The sequence below is a fragment of the Rhipicephalus microplus genome, chromosome 1 (genome assembly GCF_043290135.1).
Source record: "Rhipicephalus microplus isolate Deutch F79 chromosome 1, USDA_Rmic, whole genome shotgun sequence".
In the NCBI taxonomy this organism is placed as follows: Eukaryota; Metazoa; Arthropoda; class Arachnida; order Ixodida; family Ixodidae; genus Rhipicephalus; species Rhipicephalus microplus.
The window spans coordinates 95,886,890-95,907,627 of NC_134700.1; the positions used below are offsets into that span (position 1 = coordinate 95,886,890).

The 20,738-nt window shown below is 45.1% G+C and overlaps 2 protein-coding genes and 1 pseudogene across 12 annotated transcripts in view; 1 reads left to right on the top strand and 2 right to left on the bottom strand.

The window, feature by feature from the left end:
• Positions 1–2,058, bottom strand: part of mTerf5 (mitochondrial transcription termination factor 5) — a 40,938-nt gene extending 38,880 nt beyond the window's left edge. The window contains exon 1 of the mRNA XM_075885637.1: positions 1,380–2,058. Within this exon, the coding sequence (XP_075741752.1) occupies positions 1,380–1,912 (533 nt within the window). The 5' untranslated portion in view covers positions 1,913–2,058. The remainder of the gene's footprint in view (positions 1–1,379) is intronic.
• A 7,759-nt stretch (positions 2,059–9,817) lies between these two features.
• LOC119178477 (putative ATP-dependent RNA helicase DDX43 pseudogene) lies at positions 9,818–11,939 on the bottom strand (annotated as a pseudogene).
• A 393-nt stretch (positions 11,940–12,332) lies between these two features.
• The window catches only part of LOC119178475 (uncharacterized), a 59,767-nt gene continuing 51,361 nt past the window's right edge, over positions 12,333–20,738 (top strand). For 2 of the 11 annotated variants that reach the window (XM_075885723.1, XM_075885770.1), the window contains exon 1: positions 12,489–12,828. In XM_075885723.1, coding sequence (XP_075741838.1) covers positions 12,620–12,828 — 209 coding nt within the window. In that variant the 5' untranslated portion in view covers positions 12,489–12,619. The other 9 variants (XM_075885780.1, XM_075885799.1, XM_075885706.1 and 6 more) reach the window with 7 other exon arrangements.

A 20,738-nucleotide genomic window follows, 5' to 3' on the forward strand; every position in this document is an offset into this window, starting at 1 on the left:
CCGCCTCTACCAGCCGCCACTCTCGCCTGCGGGAGCAATTGAGAAGTGCTCGCTCTCGCCGCCAGGGTGGTAGTGGAAACAACAGCGCTGCTTCCCTATACATGGCTTGCACGTGACGTCATGAAAGCAGCTTCTGAAAGGAACTGGAGCTCTGCCATGGCGGTTTTGACGAGAAACAAGTTGCGTCTATGTGGAAATGACGCAGCATGAGCATTTCTGTGTGTGGATAATGAACGATCCCGCATGTAATGTTTTGATAACATTATTGCAACATCAGAATCGTTGCATCCCTGCATGCAGGTGCTCCAACAAGGCACTTTCAGCGACGTCAGTGCAAGCCACCTATTAGACAAAAAACAATGTTATTCAGATGCACATTTGTAACATCACAAGTAATAGTTTTAAGTAAACTGAGGGCTAACTGTTCAAGAAAAGGTGTTGATTCATTTACTTAATACATTTACTTAAATTCGACACCTGTACCCTGAAGACTGCCGAGACTGCTACTGAGAGTGTCTTGCAGTTTCAACATACTGTTACCACTTTTACTAGCCCTTAATCCACAGGGGCCGCTCTGCACAAGAGCTTGACTGTGCCAAGACAAGCGAAGATGTAAACAAGCATGTATATCACTTTATAAGCAACATCTTGACAGTAAACTTTCATACTTCACTGTGTCTATTGAATGTGGTGTACGCCATCAAGAAGACACGCTGAAAGCATGCCAATGTAACACCCTGAGACACAAAAGAAGCGGCCCAAAACTGTTTTCTTTCTCGTGAGGTCTTGCTGCACGAACTAACAGGGGAGGCAGCGCGATGAATTAACATAAAAGCAATGACAGCAAGCATATCTAACACAACGTTGGAATCTAAAAATCGCAAACCTTGCCCGAGTTGGCATAGGTGTTCTGTGGTTGGCAGGTGACAAGATAACGACCTCCATTGCCTGAGTAAGTCTGCGTCAAGATCAAGAGGATTGCAGTGCGGTACGTTGCGCTGAGTGAAATGCACAAACGACTGACGGAGGACAGGACATGAGGTGCGCAACCACTTGTACCGCAAGTGGTTTGTGCACTTTGCTCAGCGCAACCACATTACAATCACTAGCCAATATTGAAGCTTTGCTCATCGAGAGGATGTTCATGTACGGCAGCACGCCGACGAGATATATGGGCAGAGAGCTGCATAATTAAATACGCGTGTGTTCCGTTTAGAAACAAGTTAGCCGGGCAGACACGAACGCAAAGCGCTAGCGATACTGGTGCTAGGTTGGTTGCAGGTGCCAAGTGTTGACAGCGGGCGAACTGCGCACCCCATAGGGACACGAATCCCAACCACACAGGCACCTGCTGTAACCGTAGCGGTCAAGACCCTTACCTAACGATTCTAGCGGGCGTAACCTTCTTGATGCCGCACTCCTCGAGGTTCCTGTAGCGCTGCTCGGCCGTGCCAAACTGAAAACTGAGGATCTCTGGGTGTCGCATAATTTCGCGCACGGGAAACAGCGACTTCAGCATGCCGACATTCTTCAACAGGGTCTCGCGTCGGATGCTCAGGATCTTCCGGTTGCTCATCACAATGCTCGTTGCGCTCGCCAGCGAGCAACCGAGCGACTCCGTCAGGAGCTGGACGCGGGCGCGCGACTGCACGCTCAGGCTGCCCTCAGGTTCCTCGATCAGGCTGAAGTCGTCGTCGTCGCGATCTTCAACTCTCGACAGTACAGTATACGGCTGCTCGTGCTGCAGCTCCTCTTTGCGTTTCTTGGTGGCAGCAGATCGTCTCCTAGTCGAGGAAGAAGAGCGATCAGTTGGAAGTGATGCCCCTGTTACCCTTGACGCAGCGGCCGCAGAAGCACCGCGGGCCAGTTTCCAGCACGACCTGCCACCGACCCTGAAACTATTGAGCAACATTGCTGCACCTTTGCTCGGTAGCGTAAAGTGTTGGGACGCGGACTCAGCCGCTACATAGTGAATGAATGAACAGCGCTCACCGCGGGACAACAAAAACCACCATAGCAAAACTATGTATCACCACAGCGAACTGCGAAAGCTGCAATAACTACCGGTCGCCATGTGAGCCATGTGCGCTTCGGCGCGGCCCTGGATTGCACGCACCATTACGCCACCACGCTCTCCCTAAATTTTTCCGCATCGTGAAGTTAAATAATCACTTGCGCCATCTCGCCATCCCAAAGTATAGCACAACTTTTGGCGCGGAACTTGAATTTACCGGTAATAGAGGCTTTTAATTGCATTTGTCCCCAAAGTCCTTAGCTCAGGAGCTCACTTCTGGCCGACCAGCAATGGACCGTCCAGCAGGCCCACGAAGCGTCTTTTTCTGCCGGTTCTACGTGGCAGACGCACGCTATGCAGTAAGCGCGTCTTGCAGGACCAAAATAAAGTTTTTTTTTTTTTTTCATTCCATTCATTCCAAAGTATTTTGGGCTTGAACGTCCCTAACAACAGCAAGTGCCAATACACTGCTAGGGTTTTTTTTTAAAATAACACTTTTTCATGCGAAGCTGTTTAAGCTTAAAGTTGTGCCGGCCGTCGTTTCAGTAAACTCGGCATGTGTGCATTACGGAAAAGTGGGTGTGCCAAGCAGCTCTTCGAATAGCCAACCAGATATAAGTAAGGGGTGAAAAAGGAAAGTGAGGATAAGGAGGAAGCAAAGGATGATAGTAAATCGTGGCCATAGAGTTTTATACACTAATAAGAATGGCCTTGTTAGGCGGGTATTGTTGCACAATCAATCGGATAAACACAGGAGGGAAAAGACAAAGTAAAAGAGCGCAAACTATCAAGTGACTATTTGGCCACTGCATATATATGCACTTTTTCACACGTTTCAAATAAATCAAAACAGGATCAAGGGAAAAGAGAAAAAAAAAAGAAAACACAAGTTAAGTTCTTCTCACGTGTACAAAATCTGCACAAAATTCGCTTGCATAGCTGTTCCCCATTTCTCAATTAAAAAAATCACAGTTTTGCACAAGGTCGAAGCAATGAATGCATAGCAACACATTGGGCTGTTATACAAAGTAATCAAAAAGTTAGGAGATTTAGGAACCAGAAATGTAGTCAGCATGGTCGATGGTGGTTGAATCGACAGTAATGGAGTAACCACAAAACCTAAACAGGTGTTGTGAATAGTTGACGGTATGCGTGGTGTCTGACAGGAGGCGAGGTCCAAGATGCACATCGAGAAACAAGAGAAGCCACTGGTTTTTACGTTGTATTAACATTCAAGTACCCAGTGGCTAACACCAGCACATCCAGTTGGCACACTGCACGGAAGTTGTGCAGCAAGAAGTTCATGACATCAGTCCGCAAGGTTCCTGGTGAGATATACATGTGCACTGTTGCGACGATGAAGCTGTGCGATGTTTCAATGGCGCAAGCGTCACCACAACTCATCGGGGGAAGCGAGTAGAGTATGTCCATCTAAAGTGAAGTGGTGGTGCACATTTCGATGAGAAAAAAATTTACAGGCATGGCCTGCCATGCCTATGAATTTCTAGGATCAGCAACTTCTCGAATAGTCCTGGACTTCATTGATGCGAACAATTTTTTCTGTTGTTTCAGAGTGAAAGTGGAGCCAGATACATTTTGTAATGCCCCTTTGATCCAACTATATGTGCTTCAGTGAACCCACCCCATTGATCAAACCATCGGACACGTCAATGTTTAGGGAAAGCAATTAGATGGCTTGTCTTACAAAGTACTACATACTTTGTTCAAAAATGTTTCTTTCAGGTCCATTGACAGTAACCCAGTGGTAAATGGTGTATATACGTACATAGCTTACCGTTAGTGAGATGGACACGTAGTATGAGTGGCGTGACCTTTTTTGTTTTTAGAAAGCTTTCTAAAATTCGCCTGCGATGCCATCAGGGCCAGGTGTTTTCAATACAGGTGTCAGTTGCCTACTCGATTTCCTGTATAGTAATGGGTCGACTAATGACTGCACAATCATCGTCCTTCAAGGGGTTAACAAGAGAAACAAAACTAACCTTTAGGTGAACGTCAGGATCATCAGAAAGAGAGAGCTAAATAAACTGTCATAGTAGTACTTTTCGAACATCAAAGTAATGTCTCTTGTATCTGTTATGAGCACACCGTTAAGAGTAAATAAGTTTGGAATCACTTTATAAATTCAATGGCATTGCTCATCAAGCAAAGCTTGGTGCATCGATTGCTCAGAATTTAAGGTGCGCCGGTGCCGAGATCTAATACGTGCCCCTTTGTAGCGAGCAGCATTGTATCCTTGAATTTCATATTTTTTATTTGATTCATGTACATTCCTGGCATTTCGTATTCTATTTCATAAAGATTGCAAAGACTTTTTTTAAGCAGTGTCTTTTCTTCATTCCTTCTATAGTAAGACCCAACAGCTCCAATTTAGTAGCTACACAGTCTAACCCCTCTATAAGAGATACTGATATAGGAGACAAATGGATATAAGAGACACCAGCGTGCCTACAGTAAAATACGGGTTGATAAGAAAATGCCTACATTGTGCCCTGCTTATAAAAGACATCTCATATAAGAGACTAGAATTGCTGCCAAGGGCGTGCCTCCTATAAAGGGGTTTAACTGTAGCAAGAACTTTTTATTTAAAAAACTCCCAAGCAGCGAATATATGCAAACCGATTGAAAAAGATTGCCTCATTGCCATCTGAACATGATGCATGAATTCCTGATCACAGAGGAGCTTTGAGCTCATTTTCCAAAGGGTCTACTGTGGGTGGAATTGTTTGTGATGATTTTCACCAATTTGTGCTATAACAATACAATGGTCTGAGAATGCCACTGCTTCAGTGCTGCAGGGCATTTTATGAGAGAGGAGTGATGAGGACACGTAAAACAGCCAAGGAAAGCATAAAAGCTGCCCCAAACTCTTGTATATGCCATAGCCTGATTCGAGACACCAATGTTAATAAGTCCTGCATTATCTACAGTACTGAATAAAAGTTTGCCCCTTCTGTCTCTCTTGCCAATAGGATTGTTGCGATAATTAGCATCACATACGCAGTTGAAATCTCCCATAAGTACAGTGCATTTGTCTGCGTCAATTAAATTTTACACTTCTTTAAATATTTAAAGTCATTTCGTAACCACATTAAACAAATATATATTGATAATTCGCCATGGTGCTCCTCGCAACAAAAAATTACAGCATATATATCTACCCTCGTCATTCACACTAGTGTGGATTGCTGAACAGGGTAAGCTCGGTCTTTCTCAGAAACAGCAAACAGCTTGCAGATAAACCTTTTGCATGTGAAACACACACATTATACTCAGACAGAAAAGGTCAAAGCGCCTTTCCAGTCTCGATCTTTGTCTCCTGGAGGGCGACAAAGTCGACCTGCTTTCGATTGAAAAGTCTACGGAGCTGCGTCTTTTTCTGCGAAGACTTAATGCCGCGTACGTTCAACGTAGCAAAGATAAGTGGCTCAGACTATGCAATAAAGACTACCTTCTATTGTGCTTATTGTCCCGCTTGATCAGTCCCGAGGTTCGATAGTGAGGCTTCCCGTGAGTCCCATTAGGCCTTCTAGATCGGGATCCCCGAAACTTCCTTTTGGGAATTGACTTCGGCTTTCTCCCATATTGCTGGATGTTTTTCAAGTAAGTTACAACATGGAGACACTCCCATGATCTCTTTGCAAAAGCCACACTGTATTAATACTGAAAAGAACTGAAAAGGAAAAAGTTCACTTGGTTGAGGGCTACAAACCAATATCGCTGTCAAATGTGGACTACAAAACTTTTGAAAAAGTATTATCAAATATGTTGCAATTTGCAATGTCAATCATTATTAGGTCTATTGCAAGATTAGTACATTTGCGTTAAAACAATTTACTTACAAAAGTGAAGCCTTCCTACATGTACAAACTACTGACTGTAATTAGTACAATAAGACTAGAAGGACTGTTATCTAAAAAAAAAAACTTGTAGTTGCTTTCATTATTACTTTTTCTAACTCGATCCACAACAGTTAGGAACTATTTTGTGGAATCTATCATTGTAATCTCACAAAATAGTTTATTAGAATATTTCGATTATGCAGTGTTGATGCATTGCAATTATTCAGCGTCTTCGAATTATATACACAGCACTCACCTTTCAATCCGCATAACCACTGCATACTTTTACAGTGAAAATGTAAATATGCATCTCTACTGCTGGCCATTTTTTTCCCCCTCCGAAAGACAGCAAAAGTTATATCTTGACGCACACTTTGAAAAAGTTGCAATATTTTTACCAAAATGCAGCATGATGTAGCAGCTTTCAAAACTTGTCAGAGTTTGGTGCAATCAATGTAGCTCTGACATCACTCGATTTGGTATTGAGCTGCTCATGGTTACTAGTCTCTATCAACCACCCGTTCACTGATTCACGGTACTGTCGATCCTATGAAGAATGACAAACGTAGCTTTGCAGCTGAAGAAAGCACAAGTTTTCACAAGGCATAAGCATACTGTAGAATTCTGATATGTATAATCACATTAATCCTACGAACTACAAATGTAATGCATCACGTGCAACATGACCATCGAAAATAGCATACCTTTAGTGTTAATACGGAGAAGCTCTTGCATTAAGTACATACACATCTCATCTTTACACTAAATGCCATGAGTGTATGGAAAAATGGCCCATATTCTGTGTATATACACAAGGTAGGTAAAACTTGTACAGTTTCGTATATTACAGTGCCACAATTATAGATGTTGTAGGATGAAGCTCTACGGAGCTGTAAAAGCTTACCGATGGTCCATGACAGGTAAGCAGAAATAGTCATGATCATTAGAAACCAGCACACACACACTCTCTTCGTGCTCTTTCTCTACCACTTTACTCGCACAAAGCATGTGCCGATTAGTCCAGGGTGATGTGCAAAAACTCTGACGGGTGAAAGAACAACTACGGAGAGAGAAAAATGTAGAGTGTCAAAAAATGCAAATTCTAGTTAAAAATTTTTTCACCTGTGTGCCCATGATCTGTAGTCAACCGTTCTAACAAATTGGATATGTAGGGACACTATAGCACAGCCTAGCACAGCCTCGTGTGGTATAGTGTAGCAAAGGGGTGGGAAAGGAAACTGAGGGTCGATGTGAGGAGCATTAATGAAAAGGGAGAGGAGCTTGTAAGCCATGAGAGAGGGAGACAGAAAGGAAAAGGGAATGAGAAATGGAGAAGGAGAAAAGTAGAGGAAGTGCGTGAGAAATGCAGAGACAGAAAGGGAAGAAGAAGAAGGAGAAATCAGTAGAAATAAAGAGACAGAAAAACCAAAAGTAAGAGAGAAAGAAAGCAAACATTAAAAGGGAATGAAAAAGGCTGCGCAGCTCCACATATCTTTTGGCAATGTGAGTGCGAAGCTGCCCTAATATTTTTTCAACAATTTACATTTTCAGAATTGTTCAACTAGCAACTTTTAGGTTTGGGCTGAGTGTTGTAAGCAGTCACACCGGTAGGTTCAATAATCAGTAGAACACACAAAGTGACAGATTATTAAGCACAGAAACAACTTAGCCTATGTTCGTTAGGACATAGGTTTAGTGATCCTTAAAAGCACTTAACTGTAAACTTCACTTTAAATCAAGGTAGAATTATTTTTGAATTTTCCTGCAACCCTTACTGTTTCCCCCTCATGAATGACCTAAATTTGAACGTCAAGGAGATATATACTGAACAAAATTTTTGCTACCAGGATTTCAAGTCAAATTGAAAGGTTTTGAACTTCAAAGGGATATACATATATATCGAGCAAAATTTTTGCCACCAGGATTTTAGGTCAAACTAAAAGATTCGGTGTTGAAATCGATAGACACAACCTTCAGTTCGAGTAGAAACTAGAGAAAAAATATAGGAGACCCATAACCTTCACTTTTATAGATGAACACAATAGCGATATGCTGTGGCAAGTGCATACTTCCACCACTTAGCACTTACTACTTATCGTATGATGCTATGCGAGAAGTCATTAAATTGTGGATTACTGGAATGTAAACGACAAAGTTAAATGTGGCTTGTGTCAGTGCAGCTCCCGCATATGATCTCGTTCTGTGTAATGGGTAGCATGCTTTAAACCATGAGCAATTATGTGCATGAAATGTTTTGGAAATTGCTACGCACCCACTACGTGGTTTTAAGAATACACGCAGTATTGTGTGTGCCATTTGTCACTATTGTTACTTGATTTGCATATACAGATGCACGAAGGACACAAAAAAAAGAGAGAGAGCAAGCTGGCAACTGAAACCTAGAGGGGCACAACGCTTGCTTACTCTTTTGGGAGAAGGAAGGAAATGGGAGAAAAGGAGACAGGAGGGGAGAAAGGAAATAAAAGAGGGAACAAAACAAAAAATGACTAAGACCTAGGCAAGCATAAACTAGAAAAAAAAAAAAAACGCCTGTAGATGGGTGGCCAGGTCTGTTTGGTCGATAAATGTCAGCAGAGCACGACAGGCCTGGTCACGTCCAAAAACACCTCATCTCGGAAAGAGCTAATCGTCTACGGTCACACACTTTAGTCTCAGGAATTTATATTCCTTAATCAGCAAAGCCTGCTGCGTAGTGAATATGGGCAGTGTACTATTCGATGCTCAAGTTTTTTGCAGGAGCCATGCGCACAACAGACTGTCAACACGCCCTTGATGGTTAAATCATTCGTGCAACAAGACAGAGTTTATGTAGCAGTGCTCTGGAACAACGAGGCAAGCCAAAGCCATGAACATTGGGAGGGAACGATGTGCTCGACAACTGCGGTCATGCCCGATGGCAATGTACGCTTGTACCATGCAATGTTACTGCCATATTACTTGCATTGTGAAGCCTGTATGCAGGACATGCGTGTCTCTAAAGCAGGAAAGTTATTTTCAATGCGTTTCCAAGCAGGAGAACTTATTTTCAGGGTATTTCCAAGCAGGCACATGGTGAAGTGGCCCAACATCTGCTTGCCACGCAAACTGCTTGCGTTTGATCTTCATTTGTACCAGATTTTTTTATTTGAATCTTTCACAGACAGAAGTGCTTAACAGCGCACATGACAAGAGGGGATATAAAAGACAAGAACAGAGCGCTGTGCAGCGCTCTGTTCTCGTTTTTTTTATAAACTCCCGTCGTTTGCACTGTTAAGCACTTTTTCATCTACCATGCAGCACCAACCAGCCCAATCAAGCACTTTGTTAGAATATTTTGCAATGTTGTAGTTACAAACAAGATGGTTTTTTGCTCGCAACCAAGAATGCAGTCTCCAACATTTCTGTGAAGTAAGCTCTTTAACCCTTTTGCATTAAAATAATGAATTTAACGAGTTTTCCACTAGCCCCATTTTCCAGCCTTGCCGTAAACTAGAAGAGACAACATTGCACTTGCTGTAAACAGACATTCAGAAAATGACAGCCAAGGTCAAGATCTTTCAACCCGCCTAGCTCTCACTATGGTTTTCAGAAAGGCTACAGCAGCAAGCGATGCTCCCGGCTCGTGTAAGACCACTAAAGCATCAGCACTTTTGCTGAAAGACAGAGTGGAATGGAAGTAGGTGGCAAGGGTTCCACAGGAGCCCATGAACCATGCATGTGCCTGAAAGAACACAATGTCTTGACTCACGCACACCCGCACGCATGGACAAGTCACCACAAATGCCACTACTTTTCAGAAATCACGTGACGCAAGCTCATCACTGTGGCCAAACGAAACGGCACGAACAACTACAAGCAACGCAACTGTGAGCATGACATGCTTGCTTAATTGACTTTCTTCGGAGTCCATGCAGCACCCTGACCAAATAAAGATGCATACAAGGCGATGATAAACAGTTTATTGTCACTTGTCCATAATAAAAATCTAATATAAAAAAGAAAACTACATAGAAATGAACAATTCACGGTGATCTGATGACATGCAACATGATACTAACAATAAACCTGTTACGACGACCATATCGCACCTATTGTTCTCTCACCAACGGTTGCGACCACCCCCACCGCCCCCCCAACCTCCACCACCTCTTCCTCCTTGTCGGAATCCACCGCCGCGGCTGCCACGATCCATGCCAAAGCTGCGCTCTTCCTCGGCTTGTCGCTCTTTCCAGGCTGCGAAACGGTCAGCCATCGCATAGAGCTCAGCGGGGACCTCTTGGCTGGCTTCTTCCAGGATATTGGCGAGCTCACGAGCCTGCCTCCAGTTGTTGCGAGTGATAAGCGTGATGGCCACCCCTGTGCGTCCAGCTCGACCTGTACGACCCACACGGTGAATGTACTCTTCCACGTTGCGAGGGAAGTCATAGTTGAAGATGTGCGTCACGTCTTTGATGTCCAAACCTCGGGCAGCGACGTCCGTGGCAATCAAGATACGCACTCTTCCACTCCGTAGGTCTTCCAGCGCTTGCTCGCGATCACATTGTTCCCTGGAGCCGTGGATGGAATCGCAGTTGATGCCGGACAGCACTAAGTCGCTCGTCAAGTGGTCCACCATCGCCTTCCGGTCGACGAAGACTATGACCTTGTCATCAGGTAGCATCGAGTCAAAGAAGGCTAACAGGTGGTCCCTCTTATCCTCTTCTGCGCAGACGACGACATTCTGAGTCACTGTGTGCACTGCGGCCAGATCCAAAGTACCAATGAACACCTGGAACGGGTTCGTCATGTACTGGTCAGTGAGGCGACGCACACCTTCTGGCCAGGTGGCACTGGTCATGACAGTCTGCCGGTCGGGCCTTATGTCCAGCATCACCTTCTTGATCTGGATCTCAAAGCCCATGTCGAGCATGCGATCTGCTTCATCCAGGACCAGGAATGTAACAAAGTTTAGGTTAATAATATTGTTCAAGACCAGGTCATTGAGGCGGCCGGGAGTAGCGATGACAATCTCCACGCCGAGGTTCACGGACTGTACCTGCTCCCTGCGACTGCCCCCACCGTAGATGCACGCGCATCTGATGCCTCGGTAGTTGTACTTCTTGGCTTCGCGCTCGATCTGTTGAGCGAGCTCGCGTGTCGGAGCGAGAATCAAACAGGACGGCCCTTTCCTCTCTTCCCTTGGAACTGGCTGGCTGTCGATGTGAATCATGGCTGGCAGTAGGAAGGCCAGCGTCTTTCCCGTACCCGTCTGTGCGATGCCGATCAGGTCTTGACCCTGGAGAAGTATCGGCCAGGCCTGACTCTGAATCGGGGTTGGCTTCTCGAACTGGTTCTTGTAGATCTCGTCCAAGATTTCCGGGAAGTTGGAAAACGCCTCCTCGAACGTTCTCACGGGATTGGTTCTCACATCCAATGGCGGCTCACCTTCCGGTCCCAGATACTTGATGACTATATTATTGCTTTCTGCCCTGAAGACTGCTACCTCAGCCGCGGACATGCAGGCAACGCGAGGATCTTCGACGTAAAAGCTTTTCACTATCGGCGCAAGTGAGGCCCAACGTTTCTTGGTTTCTTCGTCGCTCCTGGCAAGCAGCTTAGCCCAGTCGATCAGAGGCGGCGGGTCTTCGCTTTTGCTCGGGCAAGGTGGTTCTTCAGGCGGTTTGACGATAGCGTCGATGAGCTCGCGAGCTTTGCGACGCGCCTCTTCCGGGCCAGAGACCTGGACCTTGGTTTCGTAAAAATTGTTATCTCCATCGTCCTTCTTTATCCAGATTCGCGCACCGCTGGAATCCTGGAGTTCACGAATCCTGGAGCCGCCTCTGCCAATGATTCTAGCGACGTCCTTGGATGGCACCATGAACTCTTCGAAATCGCGGCGCGGCGCGTTCGGTCTGTCACAGCTGCCTCGGCCACGGCCCCGACCTGCAGATGCTTCACCACCGCCGGTTCGTTCGCCGTAATGCCTGTATTCCGTAGGCATCTGCGGAGGAGGAACATACGCATCCTCGATCCATTCGTAATCGTCATTTGACGAAGCGGCGTTCATAATCAAGGACAGCGTTCTGCGACTCGTACGTTAATCAAGATGACTGCGATGGTGCCCGTCAAATAAGGGAGGCCCAGGGGTCACCAGTGAGCCCGTTCAAGCTAAGCGCGACAGCAATACTTCCAGGAAAAGTTTCCAACGCCGCTGAACTCGCTCGAACTACTAACGTGAAGAGACCACGACAGTTTGAACGGCAAGGCACAGAATACCTGCCAAGGGTGCTGCGCTACGAAAATATGTACCAGCGAGCGCCGGTGATATACTCACCCATCCAATCAAATTCGTTAGAACTCACACGTGACCCCTCAGAGGACGAGCTGAGTGTGCGCTTCGAAACAAAATAGTTAAGTTTTTCATACAGCCTTAAAATATTCGGACACTTGTCGATTTGCGCGCCTCTTGTAGCTGGTTACAAACAACTTATACACAAATCAATGTCAAACAGTCAAAGCCTTTAAATTCATGTTTATATTGCTGTGCAGATGGCGCTACAACAATTGTAATTTTGAATTGTAAGACGATGCCTTGGTGCCGAAGTATTCGACATGTGCGTTGCATTGATTATTTTTCAATAGTTTGGCTGGGACCCTAATCTACCTTTAAAAGCCCGTAAATCGGTCGTACGTATAGTCGAGCAAAGCATATTGTTAATCTCTTTCGTTCGCCGCGCGTTCTGCTTTTGTGACACTTAAGTTATCAATGCATACGACCAATGCATACCTACCTTGGTTTTACCACTATGGTTTCGTCTCGTTCGCGCGCTGCCGTGAAACGCCGAGTGCGTCTCGATGTAGAGGAGAGGGTGGGGGAGACAAACTTTTTTTTTCTTTTCTGCGTTTCCGTGAGCCCGTTCTCGAAAGCTTTTCCCAAAGACTGAGGTTTTTTCGTGGATGTAATTTATGTCTTGGGTGAGTAACGGCTTTTCACGAACTTTCGCCAGTCTTCTCGCGTTTCTTTCTTCGCTGCAGCTTTGTGTGTGTGGGCGGGAAGAAATGGGGCTGGATATGGTGCGGACGAGCTGCCCTCGAGTCGGAAAAGTTTCGCTGGACCGTGTGCGCTCTTCATTGCACGTTGTGAGAATGCGCGATTTTGCGCCTGGAAATGTGCGAGCCGACAACATTAGCAGCGTGACATTTTCTCACGAGTGTTACATTCAGGTAGTTGCTCAGGCAGCTGAGACGCGGTGTTTGCAATTGGCGCGCAAGTGCATTTGTCGTGTTTGCTTTTAATAGTGTCGCTTGGACGCTGCGCCTGAATTTACGAGCCAGTGAATGCGTGTGTGTATTCGCTAATCAAATAGCCCGTGGCTAACGACGGAGGAATTACCGCTGCTGCGCGTTTTAACCCAGCGGCTGTTCGTGCAAAGTGGTTGGTGCATGGTCGTGCAAGGTCGGTTGGTGTAGAAGCAGCGCGCAACGAGAGATAAGTTTCTCTTCATTTCTATGTGTTTGTCAACACCATTACTATTTTTTTCTCTCCTAATCAATAATTAGCGTTGTGAGTACTGTAGGTGTGGGACACGGGCAACGTTGTAGTGACGTTGACCACGTGAACGGGCTAGGCAGCTGTTTTGAAGGAGGTCGGGGCGCCCGGTTAGTTGTTAAAGAGCTAGAGCCGAGCACGAAGGGGACCTAGCGAAATTGAACACGTATGTGTGCGGTGTTGGCGGCAGCTTCAAACAGTTGTTGTGGTAGGAGAGTTAACGGAGGCGGCTGGATAGCGGTATTAGGGTTGAAGGTAGGCCTGTCGGGCACTCGGTCCGATGGTCGGGCGGGCGATGGCTACGGACGCTAGTAAAACCGCGAGCGAGAGTGAGCTGGTGCAGTGCGAAAAATGCAAGCGCTGGGGCTACTTAGATGAGACAGCATTCACGAGTTTGGCCGATGCGCAGAAGGCGAGTGTCGTGTAGAGGCTGTGCGAGGCACTGAAGGCGGCCGTGCAGCGCATGGGGCTTCAGGGGACGCTTAGGGCGGAACGGGAGCAGAGGATAGAACTCCAAAAACAGCTCCGAGCGTCGCGTGAGCGGGAGGAGACTACCGCCAGCCTATTAGAGCAAATAAAGGGCGACCTTCGAAAAGAACGGGAAGGACGGACCGAGCTAGAGCAGCGGGTAAAGGAGCTAATGGCACTTTGCCCCGGCCCTGAGCGGTGTGAGACGGAAGGCGTAGGTAGCGTAGAAGGTGACTGGCGGGAAGGAACAGGCGAGAAGGGAGGTCAGGGGGCCGCAGTATCTGGCCACAGCATGGAGGCTCCGAGAACATACAGCTTGGTGGCGCAGCAGTCTTCAAGCAGGGCAGAAACACAGGACAGACGGCAGAGAGAGAAATAGGGGAAGCAAACAGGGGCGCCATCACAAACAGGAAGCCAGCGATTGGAGCCTAAAAGGGTCCTAGTGGTGGGGTACTCTAACGTGGCCAGGGTTAGGGATGGCGTCTTCAAGACAGTAAAGGAAGTTGGGAGAGTCAGGGTGGAGGCACAGTTAGGGAAGAGCATGGTGGATGCACTGGCCAAAGCTCAGGAGGTTGTAGAAAACTGCATAGAGGGCGAAAATCTAGTCGTTCATGCTGGGCTCAATGATTCGTTGAAGGGCAAGGATCAGAACCTTCAGAGAAAGTTAGAGGATGGGATGCGTAAGCTCCGAGAAGCCTCTGGGAGTGTGCATGTGACCATATGGACAGTCCCAGAGGTCTGGGGACAGCCTCGTGGGATTGAAAGGAGGGTAGTGGAGGCCAATTGTGGGATGAAGGGTTTGAGCCGGCAACTCGAATACAGCGTAATGGAAGTTAACCAAGACATGTACGAGCCCGGCGCTCACCCCTTTACTCAGGGTGGCATTCACTACAGTGGTGCGACGGGCAGGAGGGTCGGTAACAGAATGGGTCGCCAAGCCATAGCTTTTTTAGGGGGACCCAGAGCCCTGAGGCCAACAGTGTAGCCAAAGACGGAGCTAAAGGGGCACAAATATTCAAGCCACACGAAGTCCGTGGGAGAAGAAATCGACGTAAGCACAAGGGCTGAGCTAAGCCAGACGTAGGCTATATTAACATGCAGGGTGGCAGGAATAGGTTAAAGTGGGAAGAGATAGAAGAGCAGTTGAGGCAGGAGGAGCTGATGGTATATGAAGTTGTGGAGACACTTCTTCGGGGCATGGAGCAACCACCCTGTAATCCGGACTACATATGGAAATATTGCAATAGAACAGAAGGCAGCAAAAAGGGGGGTGGAATTGGTGCATTTATACATAAGAGCATGGGTTGGCAAAAAGTCAAGCAGGGATCCTTGGAACATTTATGGTTAAGAGGGAAAGTAGCTGGGCAGATGACACTCCTTGGTTTTGTGTACTTGTGGACGGGAGCAAAGGCCAGAGAGGAAAACCAGGCAATGGTGAAGTGTATATCAAAGGACATTGAGGAATTAGAAGGAGAGTGCGAGATAATTATACTAGGAGATATGAATGTGCACATAGAAGATATAGATGGGTATACTGGCTCAACAGGCAAAATGATCATGGATATGTGTCAAAGATATGATTTGATCGTTTGCAACAGTACCGAGAAGTGTGAAGGGCAAATAACATGGGAGGTAGGAAGGCTGCAGTCAACGATAGATTACGCGCTGATGTCACATAGGATGCATGATAAGCTCTGGGGAATGCACATTGATGAAGGTGGCTCAAGTCTGGGTAGTGATCACAAACGTATTAAGCTTAGTTTTGGAAGAGCAGCGAAAGTGGGAAGGAGACAAGATGAGCAACTACAGGAAAATTTTCATTCAGAAAGGCAAATAGAAATTGCTACTAAACAAATTGAGAAAGTAATCACTCAGGATAATAAAACTGTGTGGACATATACAAATCTAATTAGACTGTTTGGGCTAGAGCTTGCTAGGGCATGTGACAAGTCACCCCGGAAAAGAAGACACAAGCGTAAGAGTTAGTGGGATGAGGAAGCTAAGAGAGCCATAGCAAAACGTCGATGGAGGCGGAAATGTCGAGGCCCGTGTGCTCAGATTTGGGTGCACGTTAAAGAACCCCAGGTGGTCAAAATTTCCGGAGCCCTCCACTACGGCGTCTCTCATAATCATATGGTGGTTTTGGGACGTTAAACCCCACAAATCAATCAATCATAGCAAAACGTCAGGAAGCCTCTAGGGAACACAGACATGCTAAGCAACGAGGTGAACCGACGGATGATGTTGAAAGAAAATGGGAAATCTTTCTAAGCTCTAGAAGGGAAGCATCTCTCCTGATCAATGAAAAGATTAGAAGGGTGCTCAGTGGCTGGCAGAAGTACATAAAAAGGACAGACAGGCAGCTGCGAAATTTTGGAACCATCTAAACTCCCTAAGAAATGAAACAAACCAAGAGCAGAAGTTTATAACTACAGCTCAAGGTGCTAGGCTAGAAGGGGACGAAGCTATTGAATATACAAGAACAAGGGTGACAGAAAAATTTCAACAAAGAAGTGCCTTATGCACCACAATAGACAGGGATGGATCAAGTGGCACAATGGCTCCATTTTCATGAGAGTGGGAAAGGGCTGAGAAGAGGGTTCCAAGTAGTACATCAACAGGCCCAGATGGCATTCCAATTATGCTGATAAAGACATTGGGTCCTGAAGCCTAAACAGACTTTGTGAGAGGCAGCGAGCAGAACAATAATCGATGGTGAAGTCCCTGATGGATGAAAACTTAGCAGGATGAGCATGATCTATAAAGGAAAGGGGACAAAAATTACATAAACAACTACTGTCCTCGAACAGTGACGTCAGTGGTCTGCAGGCTGGTCATGCAGATTATAAAGAAAAGACTGCAGCCTTGGTTAGAGGATGAGGGGGTGCTGGGGGAACTGCAGAATGGGTTTCGGAAACACAGGAGGTTGGAAGACAATCTGTTCTCACTGACGCAGTGCATCGAAATAGCAGAAAAGGAACTCGGGCCCCTGTGGCTAGCATTTTTGGATATCAAGGGAGCGTGCGATAGCGTGGTTCAAGAAGACTTGTGGGGAATACTAGACACACTGGGTGTGGAAGATGAAGTCACTAATCTTTTAAAGGAAATATATAAAAGTAACAAGGTAGTTATAAAGTGGGAAAAACAGGTATCCAAGCCCACAGAGGTGAAACGGGGACTTAGGCAGGGGTGTCCACTGTCACCCTTGTTATTCATGATGTACCTACAAGGATTAGAGGCCAAATTAGAGGGAAGTGGACTTGGCTACGACCTCTCTTTAGTCAAACAAGGAAGACTCATTGATCAGGCACTACCAGCATTAATGTACGCAGATGATACAGTGCTAATGGCCGACAACAAGGAAGATTTGCAGAGATTGATGGACATCTGCGGTAATGAGGGAGATAGGTTAGATTTTAGATTCAGTTAGGAAAAATCGGCAGTCATGATTTTTAATGATAATGAAGGTAGTGAGCTTAGAATACAGGAGGTCACGCTAGAGATAACAGATAAATACAAATAACTGGGCGTATGGATAAGCAATGGGACCGAGTACCTAAGGGAACACGAAATATACGTGACTAAAGGTAATTGGAATGCAGCAGTGATGAAAAATAGGGCACTGTGGAATTAAAATAAGTATGATGTTGTGAGAGCAATATGGAAAGGGGTCATGGTTCCTGTGCTGATGTTCGGCAATGCGGTCTTGTGCGTGAGATCAGAAGTTCAAGCAAGATTAGTAGTTAAGCAACGTGGAATAGGTAGGCTTGCTTTAGGAGCTCACGGGAATACGCCAAATAAAGGAGTACAAGGTGATATATAGAATGGACATCATTTGAGGGCAGGGAAGCTAGCAGCAAGATAAAATTTGAGAAGCGATTGAGAGAAATGGGGTAGGAGCATTGGGCTAGGAAGGTTTTCAGCTACTTGTACATGAAGAATGTCGATACAAAATGGAGGAAGCGAACCAGAAAATTGACTGGTAAATACTTAGAAAACAGCAGGTGGCCAAACCAAAAAGAACTATCGGTTAAGAAGAAAGTGAAGGAAACGGAGACTGACATGTGGAGAATTGGCATGATTAAGAAGTCTGCACTAGAGATCTATCGAACTTTTAAGCAGGAAATTGCCAAGGAAAGGATCTATGATAATACTCGGGGTAGTTCTCTACTATTTAAGGCCAGGTCGGGAGTACTGCGAACCAAGACATATTGGGCCAAATACGAAGGGGTTGGCACGGTATGCAGTGCTTGTGGAGAGGAAGAAGAAACTGCCGAACACTTGATAATGTTCTGTTAAGGGATGCAACCTAAATTTCAGGATGATGGCGCAGAGTTTTTCAAAGCACTGGGGTTTAGGTACAGGGAGGGCAAAATAGACTTTAAGCGGGTAGACTTAACTAGAAAGATGTTATCTGATTGGTGGCTAAAGTCAAGGCACGAGTGAAAATTAAACCCTTCACTGCAAAGTACGAATCCTCAACCTCACTATTTAAAAGGAAAAAAAAAAAGATAAATCTAATGGTTAGTTCACTAAGTATTACGGCTAGGTGGCGTTAGCCGCCGCCCGATCTACAGGGTACAGCCACATCCATCCATAATGTGGTACGTGTTTTATGTTCATGCTTGCCGTTGTTTTACGAGAAGCTGTTGTATCGTGTGTTTGGAAGCCCGGCAGAATTGAAGGCGCGGTTACGCTTTTACGAAGTGCTCTGTGGTTTGTTGCTCAATGCGCGTATGTATGTACGAAAGTGTTGTAGGTCAAAACGAAAATTTAATTTGTTAGGTTTAACCATGGATTTACGTGCAGAAACTACGATCTCGTGGAGGCGCCTGTAGCGATTACTTCACACTGTTGTCAGATAACTGTCACAGCTGTTAATGGAGTGTTGCTGGCGCTGCTTTTTAAGTTAACATTAATCGGGTGTTTGCGCATTTGTGTACATACGCTGAAGTAGAATACATATGTTAGCAAGGTCATTGTGTTCAAATCATTGCTTTACCCTCAGCTATGTCAGTAGGCTACTTGTGTATATCTGACTGGCATGCTCGCGACTTTTGTTTTGTAATGTAACTTCATTGTACGATATTGTCCAGTGTCTCACAAAATATGTCCGATGCCCTTTCAGTAATTCCCGTGTAGCTTGGTTAAACTCAAGTATCAGAGGAGTAAACTTTGATTTATTATTATTATATTGCACCACTTAATACTTTATTAAAGCAGTTTATTCACTTCTCTGGCCTCCTTAGAAAAAGTCATGTTGAGATACCTTGCAGGAATAGAACAACCTTATAAACAACTTTATTTTCCATAGTGTTTCCATAGTTTGTATTTCAGATTCTTTTTGTAACAGGTTTGTGCACGAAATGCCATCCAAATATTGCTGTGCAGGTCCGTAATCAGAATTGAATCATATGGCGGCTTTGGGATGTTAAACCCCACATAACAATCAGGATCTTTTTTTTTTTTTTTTTTTGTGGTGTGGAGCGGTTTGCCCAATTGCTGAAAATCTTGACTATTTTAGAAGAACACATATTGATTACTTATTTTTCGTAAAACAATCCCCTCCATCTAAATTTGAAAGAGAAGGGGGCCCTAGTGTCTCCCCCCCTGGCTATGGGACTGTTGCACTGATTGAAAAAATAGTGCCCGAGTGATACAGGTGGTGATGTGGGTACAGCCAGGCCAACTTTGTAAACGATACTTGTACGTACTTTAATGTACTTGTACTGTATTATTAGGTGCATTTAAGCCAATTTCAAGCATATCAATGAAGCAGATTTCTGCTCCCCTGCAACCAGTTTCTTGAAAACTTTGGAAAACGGTAACATACTGGAACTGGTACTGTATAACAGGAGAAACAAAGAAAAGCTGAAATAAGGAAGCCAGCACCGACCTCCAGCTGTCTCTTCAGCTGATTGCATGCAAATTATAGTCGCACACCAAAAGAATCAGTGCCATTCAAACTTAAAAAATAAACTGGGGAAATATAGCATGACTTTTGCATGGCATTGCTTGAGGCTTTCGTGTATATTTAATCCAAATGCTAAAAGCATGTGGGAGTTTGGTGCTCTTTCTTTCCTTTTGGTCCGATTGGCTGTTTCTTCTTTTTCACTGTTGTGTTGCGCAAACAAAAGCAAACAATGGCTGTTCTTTTTCACTGTTGTGTTGCGCAAACAAACTGACTCAATCCTCAACAAGGAGGGAGAGCTATAATGGTTACGTTTAATTGAGATAAATTTGGAGCGGTTGGTGAGAACGTTGGGGTGGAGGTTCAGCTGAGAAAGTTTTAGTAGTAGGCGTTTATGGGTAACTCTATCGAATCATTTTGCAAAGTTGAGAAAAATTGCATCTGCGTGAAAGGAATGGTAGAGGTTGGAATGTGGATCATGAACAAATAGTATTGCAAGTATGGTTTCACAAGATAATGATATATGAAATTTGTAATGAAAGAAAAAATTATTACCAAGGAAGTGCATCACATGAGAGTAAATCACATGTTTCATGATGTTGCATGGAGGCACTTGTTAGAGAAGTGGGTTAATAATTTAAGGGAGATAACTTGTTACCTGATTTGGGAACTGGAATGACCTTTCCCTCCTTTTAGCCTGGAAAAATTTGTTTCGAGTGCATAGATCGAGAAGAGCATAGATTGTTTATTTAGAATGTTTTAACAGTTCAGAATCAGCATCATCTATTTTTGCTGATGATGAGAGTTTTATTTGATCAATCAGTGATGAAATGCCAGAGATAGAAAAGGAAAAAAGGTGCTATCATTTCAGATGTCGTAGAAGGTAAATTAGGAAGAGGTAAGGCGGCTTATTTTGTGAACACAGATGAGAACGTGTTTCTGAAAATATTGGCACAA